Source organism: Lipotes vexillifer, unplaced genomic scaffold, assembly GCF_000442215.2.
Source record: "Lipotes vexillifer unplaced genomic scaffold, Lipotes_vexillifer_v1.1 scaffold1842, whole genome shotgun sequence".
NCBI lineage: Eukaryota > Metazoa > Chordata > Mammalia > Artiodactyla > Lipotidae > Lipotes > Lipotes vexillifer.
In genome coordinates this window covers 509,713-519,136 of record NW_006777470.1, presented here as the reverse complement: position 1 = coordinate 519,136, position 9,424 = coordinate 509,713, and the positions used below count along the sequence as shown (strand labels likewise).

General features: G+C 51.0%; 1 protein-coding gene across 1 annotated transcript in view; it reads left to right on the top strand.

The window, feature by feature from the left end:
• The window catches only part of DMBT1 (deleted in malignant brain tumors 1), a gene marked incomplete at its 5' end in the record, with an annotated part of 20,442 nt that extends 11,496 nt beyond the window's left edge, over positions 1–8,946 (top strand). Inside the window, 5 exons of the mRNA XM_007451120.1 lie at positions 64–272; positions 1,136–1,320; positions 6,066–6,454; positions 7,028–7,299; positions 8,780–8,946. Of these exons, the coding sequence (XP_007451182.1) occupies positions 64–272; positions 1,136–1,320; positions 6,066–6,454; positions 7,028–7,299; positions 8,780–8,946 (1,222 nt within the window). The remainder of the gene's footprint in view (positions 1–63; positions 273–1,135; positions 1,321–6,065; positions 6,455–7,027; positions 7,300–8,779) is intronic.
• Between the last annotated feature and the right edge of the window lie 478 nt (positions 8,947–9,424).

Below are 9,424 nucleotides of genomic sequence, written 5' to 3'. Positions count from 1 at the left end.
AAAAAAAAAAAAAAAAAAAAAAAAAAAAAAGTGAAGCCAGAACTGTGTGTTTTGTCTCTGCAGGCTTGAAGGCAGCTGTAACTACGATTATATAGAAGTGTATGACGGCCCTTACCACAGCTCCCCTCTGCTCGCCCGGGTTTGTGATGGGGCAAGGGGCTCCTTCACCTCGTCATCCAACTTCATGTCCATTCGCTTCATCAGCAATGGCAGTGTCAAGATGAGAGGGTTCCAGGCTGAATACTACTCCAGCCTTTTCCCTGGGAGCACAAGTAAGTCCCCGTCTGTCTGGATGGGGCCCCTCGGAGTGACTTCTGCTGCTCAGCCATCCCATGGCTGTGAGATGAGAAGTGATGGCCGCCTTTTCAGGTCATCAAGGCTCGATCCGGTGAAGAAAGGGACCAAGAACAGTGGGTCTTGGGACTCTGGCTCCCAGACATGGCCGATGGGTGGCGCGTGGGTGGTCAGCAGAGATTCAGTAGAAGGGCAAGGTGTTGCTTTCAACAGATAGTGAGATGTCAGTGTCAAGGGCAGAGGGGATCACCTGGCTTGAGGCCTTGTGGCCTTCCCAGAGTGTGGGACACTGTGACCTTGTCCTGAGACCTAGCACATTCGGCTGCTGCCTGAAGATGGTCTGAGCTGGCTGCTCAGCCACGTCCAGCAGAGGCTGATGGCCACGGTTTGAGCTGTTAAGTGGACTGATGTACAGATTGGCCAGGGGCCGGGCAAGGTGAGGTACTGGCTCTCTTTTAAAATCCTGAGGTCAGGATCTTAAGCACCGACCTGCCCCTTAGCTAAAGGACCTATGTTTAGGTCCATAGCTAAGGATGTTGATTTTCTGACATCCCCGCAATTCAACCCGAGCGTTACTTTACTATATGGATAAGCGGCAACTTGGCAAAACATTTTGCTTGTTTCACACCCTGCCTTCACTTCTCCATCAGAGAAATCCTAGTCCCTGGGCCCTCAAGGGGTCTCAGGAGAGTGAAACTGACTTGAGCCCCAGGGCACCTGGCAGGGTGGTGAGCTGTGTCCTCAGGCAGACCATCTGCCAGCCATCTCAATCTCTGCACTTTTCTGTGCGCTTGGGGGGGGGGCGCTGACACTGACCGCACTGTCTGCCCTCGGCCCCTAGAGCTGCTTTGCCTGCAGAATCACATGCGAGCCACTGTGAGCGTGGGCTACCTCCAGTCCCTGGGCTACTCTGCCAGGGACCTTGCCATTCCTGGCTGGAACAGGAGCTACCGGTGTCAGCCCCAGATTACTTCAAGCCAGGTGACCTTCACAGTTCCCTACTCTGGCTGTGGCACCATCGAGCAGGTAAGCCTGGAGCTTCTCCCTCTGCTGAGCCAGCTTTCTTACAGTGCTCTGCGCTGTGCTTTTTGAATTCTGGGGACCCAGAAAACACGATTATGGTATAACCAGAACGTAATCAGGCTGAAGATTTAAATCCATCCCTTGGTGCCATGACATAGCTGCAGCCATGTCCAAATAGAAGGAAGGAAAGTCAGTGGGGAGTTTTTCTCACATTGTCCACCAGAGAGGGTGCCTGGCAGGCTGCTATCACTTCAGCAAGAGCGATAGCAGCTCCCAGGGGCAGCTCCAGGTTCTGAAGGGCCTGGAGCTTATACAGGTTGGTGTTGGGGTGGGCAAGGGAGGCAGGTGCCTCATTCATGGAAAGAATGCAAGCATATCTTAGTTTTAGAAATCTTACAAAAACACATGGCTGTGCCAGTGCATTGCTGAGCCCCAGAAGAGCCTGTGCAGGGGGGCCCTGAAGCTTAACCTTCATTAGCTTCACAGTAAATTGGCCTCTGCAGCTATCATTTGTTGAGCTGTCACCACCTGGGGTGACCAGTTGTCTTGGTTGACCTGGGACTTTGCAGATTTTAGCATGGAGAAGTCTCATGTCCCAGGAAACTCCTTAATCCTGTCCCCCTACAAGTGGCAGACACTGAGATTAGTCTGTGTCAAACTCCCCCAAATCCCCACCAAGATGATGCAAGTCTCCCCTCATTGTCATCCTGCTTGAAAAACAGGGAGACTGGGCTTTGAGTGGTCAAGCAGGTTGCTTAAAGCTACTTAGCCAGGAAGCGGTAGGGCCAAGACCAGACTCTGAGAATCTCAAAAATGTGGCACTGAGTGAAAGAAGCCAGGCACGCAAGATTACCCACCCTGTGATGTCATTTCGATGAAATCTGTGTACATAGTGAGCTGACCTGGTAGGAGGGGACTGCCTGCGAAGGGGCAGGATGGAGCTGTTTGAATTAATGAGAGTGTTGAGTCTTTTACTGTCAAACCCCACTGAATGGTAAACTTAGAGTTGTTGCATTTAATTTTATGTAAATTCATTTTAAACTCTGCACTCTAAGTTCTGAATTTTTGGCTGACACCTAAGTAATCACTTCAAGATTTTGTCTGTCAGGGAACAGACACAGTGCAAATACTTGTATTAGGTTTAGGACCGCAGTATAAATATACAGCACAAAAGGTTCAAATACGTACAATGTGTGTGACACACACGATCAGAGGGTTTGTTTGCCCGTCACCAAAGACGTACCGTACATTTGCCGCGTGCCAGGCTAGGTGCTATGAACGTGCTGTTCATTATCTGGCAAGGTCACAAGGAACCGTGAGAGAGGGAGGGGACACTCGTTTAGCTAACCAGATGGGCCTGTCAGCCACAGGTGGGTGCCTGGGCCCGAGGGTCTGCAGTTGCCACTGTGGCCCCCCAGCTCCCATTGGACAGTCCCTACAGACACCAGATCTCCTTCTGATAGGAGCTGAGTGGGTCAGGGAGGCTTATATGCAGAGGAGGGTACAGATGAGTCACGCCCTGCAAACGTTCTAGTCGACCTGGCTTTTACATTTCGCGCTGTCAATCAATCGTGTTGGATTCTGGTTTGTCCTGAGTTTCCTCAGTGGGAATCAGTCTACCAAAGGTGACCCATCCCTCCCAGTTCCAAATATGCAGCCTGGAGCCTCTGACATCTGAGCCATCCTATCTGTGTTCCTTCATCTCCAGTAGGAGCTGCCAAAGCCATGGGCCAGCCCTGGTCTTCTAACCTGGCTGGTCATGGGCAGCACAGGCTACATTCTGATTCCTCTGCTTATCCCTTAGCAAACCGTGCCTCCAGGGAAGGCCAATGTTTCATTCATCTTTGCAACTGCCAGTACCCCTGGTGTGGAGCCTAAGCCTTTATAATCATATTATTAAGGGCTAGTATGTGTGCCAGGCACTGAACTAAGAGTTCCACGAGACTTTCAAAATTCTCGAGACAACTTCTATTCCCATTTAATTGTGAGGAAACGGAAGCTTGCAGAGGTTAAGCCACTTGCCCAAGGCCACATGATCATGAACTGTAGAGCCGGCATTAAAAGGCAGGACGGTATGATCCGTAGCTGAGACTTTCTGCATCTCCTCCAGGTGCCCCATTTAGTGGGTGTCTGACAAACGTTGGCTCGTGTGTCTGAATAGGCAAGGTCTCCCCACCACAGGAGTGGGATGCCAGGCGGAAGAGGCCGAGTCTCTATGGAATAGCCGTTGACATGTCTGCCAGACTCCCACTCCATCCCAAGTGCCTTGTACACTGAGCAGACGTCTAAAAATGAATTTTAATTTAAAATCAGAACAGCTTCTGATGATCAAGAAATACACCTGCAGCCCACTTTCATTGTTTGGCGTGCATTCAGAATCTAGCTTGACCATGGAAACCACAGGCAAATGTGGATTCAAGAACACTTTCATGTGAATATACAGAGCTCAATTGAAGGCACCTCAGCTTGTCTTTGAAGGAGTAACAAAGTGGCAACATTTATATGGTATATTGCGATAACCACTCTCACTCCAATATAAAGCTCCCCCCACTTTTTTAAAGAAAATATAAAGGCAGAAAATACAGTGTACTGCCCATGAAGGAATGGAAGGCATAGAGCCCATCCTAGGCCCTTTGCCAGACCTGAGTCCAAAGTGTGGGCTCTGGCGCCCCCTGCAGGCCAGAGCCTCCCTCTGACGGGAGAAAAGGGAAACCCACGGTCAGAGAGTAGGCAAGGGTCCCAGGGTGGCAAGTCCACTTTAGATAGTTGTTAAACTTTTCTCTTTTCACATGTCTTTCTGGAAGGGACAAACTCAGAGCTGAATTTTGCAACTTTAGACATGAAGTGAAAGCCTCTCCAACACATGCTGCTCTAAAGAATAATTACATTTAGTTGTACAAGTGCTGGCTTCAGAAGGGAACTTGTCTAATTTCCCAAATGTCCAGGAATGAACTTTTGCTCCTGACAGGGTATATAACTAAATGTCATATGACATTTAGTGACAGTGACAAACTTGCTATTCTTTTTTTTTTTTTTTAATTGAAGTAACATTGGTTTATACCATTATATAAGATTCATGTGTACACCATTATATTTCTACTTCTGTGTACACTATAGCATCCTCACCACCAAACTTTAGTTTTAATTTTACTCATCTGATACAATCACACTGTTTCTTCTTTGAAAATTGCTCAGAGAAGCTCTGCCTGAACCACAAAGTTTGAGTATCATGATTTAAGCTATGGAGTTGACAGGACCTGTTTCACCACAGCTGATGACTGGAAATCTTTTCTTTCTCCCTCCTGACCTCAGATCTCAGGTCTCTTACTCTCAGCTAACTTTTATTGATTCAAGAATCTATAAAAGAGCTTCCCTGGTCTTCCCGGACCGGGGCTCGAACCCGCGTCCCCTGCATCGGCAGGCGGACTCTCAACCACTGCACCACCAGGGAAGCCCCTATTTTTATTATTTTTTTTTTTAAAGAGTAAGGTTGTCTTACATTTTAGGGCTTCTATTTAGGCCACTATGGTGTTATTTTTGTGCCTGTTCTTGCAGAGGCACCCACGGCTGGTGGGAACTCGTACCAGGCAAGGACAAGTTTGCTTATGACCATCACAGCATTTGGGAGGGAGAGAGTGCACCACCCCCAGTCTCCACCTGGGGATGCTGCTCTTGTGCTCACCTCACCTGCGGCCAGATGATCATGACCATGGGGCCTCCAGGGGCGTTTGCTCACCTGTGTCCTCTTGGCCATTTGGGCTGGTTGCTCCTGGCACCATCCTTCTTTCATCACAAGTACTTTTGCTGGACTTCTGTCCCCTGGACCTTTCCTCCATTCCATGGATCTTTATTGATGCTACTGATGCTATAGTTAACACTACACCAAGCCCCGGGAAAAGAGAGATGCTCAGACATCACCCTTTCCTTGAAATGCTTACAGACCACCAGGTGTGAGACTCTTGTCTCTGGAAAGGTCACTCTTATGAGACGGTAGGCACATCAAACAGCATGAGAGACCAACATTCTTATGAATTTGCTGCTCCATGAAAGGCACAGCAGGAAATGGTCCTGTGGTTTGGGGAGTGGAGAAGCAAAGCGTGACAGGAAGTGCTCCAGCATTGCCATGGCCTCCACTCCAACCCCCACACACACCACCACCACCTTGTTGTCCATATGAGCCTCTGGGGAATTTCCTGCCCCAGAGGTCAGAGACCTGCCGCAGCCATAACTCTGGATCTCTGTTGCTTCAGGCTCCGGCAGCTTCAGACACCAAACTGCAATAACTACTGACCCATCCAAACAGCACAGTGAAAACGAATCCCACTAGCCCCTCCCATGACTGCCTCCTCTGATTTCTCCCAGCAAGAGTGAGAATGAGATAGAACAAGCCAGAAGGACCCTGAGCCATGGAGACCAAACTCAGCTTAGTCATACAGCAGGGGTAGGGGGTCATCCAGACACCCCCATCTTTCCATAAGCAGCAGCTCCTGGGAGGCCCCAACACACTGTGGTCCCCATCATGTGGCAGAGGAAAGGGGTTGTGTGAAAGGAGAGAGTCTTGCTGGTGAAGTGTATCCATCCCAGGGAACGGTAGCCATGGTGATAGGCACGTGCTGTCTCCGTGTGGTTCTGGGAAGGTTTTGAAATCTTGCAGCATCTCTTCAGTCTCATTCTCACCCAAAGCAGCAATGAGATTCCCTTAGTAGGTGACGTTTGCCTGACTCTGCTCACCTGCCTGTCTCTCCCAGGTGGATAATGATACCATCACCTACTCCAACTCCCTCAAAGCAGCTGTTTCGAGTGGCATCATCAAGAGGAGGAAGGACCTCCACATTTACGTCAGCTGCAAAATGCTCCAGAACACCTGGGTTAACACGATGTACATTGCTAATGACACCGTCGAGGTCAAGAACATACAATACAGCAATTTTTACATGAACATTTCCTTTTATACATCCTCTTCATTCTTATATCCCGTGACCAGCAGCCCATACTATGTGGACCTGAACCAGGATTTGTACCTTCAGGCTGAAATCCTCCATTCTAACGCCTCCCTGGCCTTATTTGTGGACACCTGTGTGGCGTCACCATCTCCCGATGACTTTACATCTTTGACTTATGATCTCATCCGGAGTGGGTAAGGAGTGTCTTCATGGGGTGGACTTCAGCCTCTACCTGATAACTCACACACAACCAGCCCAGAGCTCAAGGAAGGCAGATTGGGCTCCCAGTAGCTCCAGCTTAACCAGCCAGGCTGTCATCTCTGGGCATCTGGAGAACTGAGTGGCCATCGAGCAGGTTAGCTATGAAGTAAAATTAGACCGAGTGACTAAATTCCAGGCAAGCCTTAATATTAAAAAAGACATGCCTGTAGTGGGAAAACGTTGATTTTAAAGCAGATGGAGGTTGGGATGCCAGCTCTGCCCCGTCCCAGCTGCATCATTCTGGACAGGCAATAGCACCTCTCTGAGCCAGTCTCTGCAGCCATCAAATGAGCGTAGTGAAGCCCATATCACAGCCTGTTGGAAGGATTAAACAGGAAGGAGGAACAAAGAGCATGCCAAGCAGGTGGTCCACAAGGAAGGTTGTGAAGGCAGCAGGCGGTCCGGTGACCGCCACCCTCTGAGGAGGGTGCCCAGCCCACGGGGTGTGTGGCGTGAGGAGCGCAGTGCCTTGCTGAGAGCTGACGGTGACCCCTCTCTTCCTCCAGGTGCGTGAAGGATGAAACCTACCGGTCCTACCACCAGCCCTCACCCAACGTCCTCCGTTTCAAGTTCAATTCCTTCCGCTTCCTGAGCCGCTTCCCCTCCGTGTACCTGCAGTGCAAGATGGTGGTGTGCAGGGCGTACGATGCCTCGTCCCGCTGCAGCAGAGGCTGCATCGTGAGGACCAAGAGGGGCGTGGGCTCCTACCAGGAGAAGGTGGATGTCGCCCTGGGACCCATCCAGCTGCATGTCCCGCATGCTGAGAAGAGGAGCCTGGGTAGGTGGCCATCTCCCCACCGCGCCGTCTGCCGGGGCGCAGGCCGGTGCACCATGGGGACTGGGGTTGCTTCCGTGGGTGTCCCGTTTCCCCTCGAATAGGGCTCCTGTGCTGCCCTGGGCGACACGAAGCGGAGCTAGACCTGGTTCTCACCTTCCAAGAGCTCCTTGGTCTATGGGGGATGCGCGTGCAGGGTTTGGTCAAGACAGTTCTAATGTGGGACACAGAACACCTGACAGTTTTACCCTCTGGGTTCTGAATACCCAACCTCACACTCATCTGTACAACAAAAACGTTAACACTTAACCTCTTAGGACTGTTGAGGGGGTTACACAAAATACTGTTAGTTACGCTGCTCTGGCACCTGCCTGGTATAAGCCACTGGCTGCAAAGAACGATGATTTTGTTACTATCGTTATTGCCACCAATGTTAACATTAATCATCACATTATTACTTATAATGATGATGACAAACTGTAGCCCTGGAGTAGCGCAGGCAATCAGGGTCTGGGCAGGGCCGTGTAGATCCAGGCAGGACTGGTTTATTCTCACGGCTCCCAGGGGTTGATCCTGGAAAAGTCATTTCATTTTCCCCATCTAGAACGGGGAGCAGATTTCCCACTGTGCTGTTCTGTTGTACATGTGGGTGAGGAAATGTTTGCCGAGGGATTCCCATGATTTCTGGTCCAGGCCGGGCCAGGTCAACAAATGTGGTGGCCTTGGTGACAGGGGCAGATATGGGGCAGCGCTAGTCACAAATCCTCCCGCAGTCACAGGCTTCACCCCACAGAGGATCTTTGACAGCTCTCTCCCCTCAGGGCCCAGATCCAGGCCCTCCCCTGGAAGTCTGGCTGCTTCCAGGCTCTTTCCTCCCATCTGCAACATTCCAGGCATCTTTGGAAGACCTATTATGTGCCAGGAGACAGAGAGCTAAATACATCAAAATCCTTGCCCGGAGGAGCCTCCATTCCAGTGGGAGGGGACACAGTGCGGCCATAAGTCACCTGCATGGTACACACCATGGGGGCTGGAGCTACAAGAGAGAAGGAAGGCAGGGCAGGGGGAGGGGCAAAGGCGGCCGATGGGGACTCTGCTCCTGTCTCTCCTTTCCCTTCTCTTCCCACTGACACTGCGGTAGCTTAAGTCCGGCGTCCCTCTTGCTGGGACCTTTGTGCCCATTTCCCAGATGGGCTCAAATGCCCCAACTCACTCTCCTCACATCCATCGGGAGCCTTCAGCCAGATATCTCAGGCCAAAGCCCAGCTCTGACTTCCTGTCCACAAACCTTCTTTGCTCCTGTTGGCTGACAAGACACTGTGAAATCTGCCAGGGCTGACACTCAGCTGCTCCTTGGGTTCTGACCTCAGTTTCCTGAAACGTACCCTTTTCTCCCATCTTTTCCTCGCCCATCAAACAGTTCTGATTGCCATCACCCTGCCAGGGGACCCCCGTCCTCACTTCTCTCCCCTCTCCTTCCCAGACCGGCCAGAGGTTGACCTGGAAGAGGAGGCCAGCGCCCAGGGGAGCTACCACAGCGCCACCATCCTTGCTGGGGTCTTCCTGGTCGTGCTCTTGGCTGTAGCAGCCTTCACATTGGGGAGGGGCACCCGTGCTGCCCATGGCCAGCGTCTGAGCTCTAGGATGTGAAGCAGGAGAACATGCGCGGTGCTCAGACACAGGCCCCCCTGCTCTGGAGCCTGTAAGAGGAGGGAAGAAACCAGTGTCCAGAGCTTGGCACACAGAGCACCCAACTCTGGCCCAGGTGCACAGTGGTGGGTGGTGGAGGAGGGGGTGAGAAAGATGGGAGCAGGTTTTCCCAGAAACACAGACTTGGTGCTGGGACAAAATGTCAGGCAAGCAGGTGCTGGAACCTAAAATGCCACGTGAGGCAGTGAGCCGCACACTAGAAGCAGCAGCGCCTGTTCTAGATAGAATTTCTTTTCTGACTTTTTATGAACCAGCTTCTTTGGCCTGTGGTGTATATCTTAGCCTTTTCTTATTATAGGACAAGCCAAATAAAGAACTTTTTCAAAGGAAGTGTTGGTTTGGTCACTGTTTCCATTGTCACATCTAAGCATTGATCCCTTCATGTTAGGTAGACAGGTATCGTGGGCTCCCACAAGGA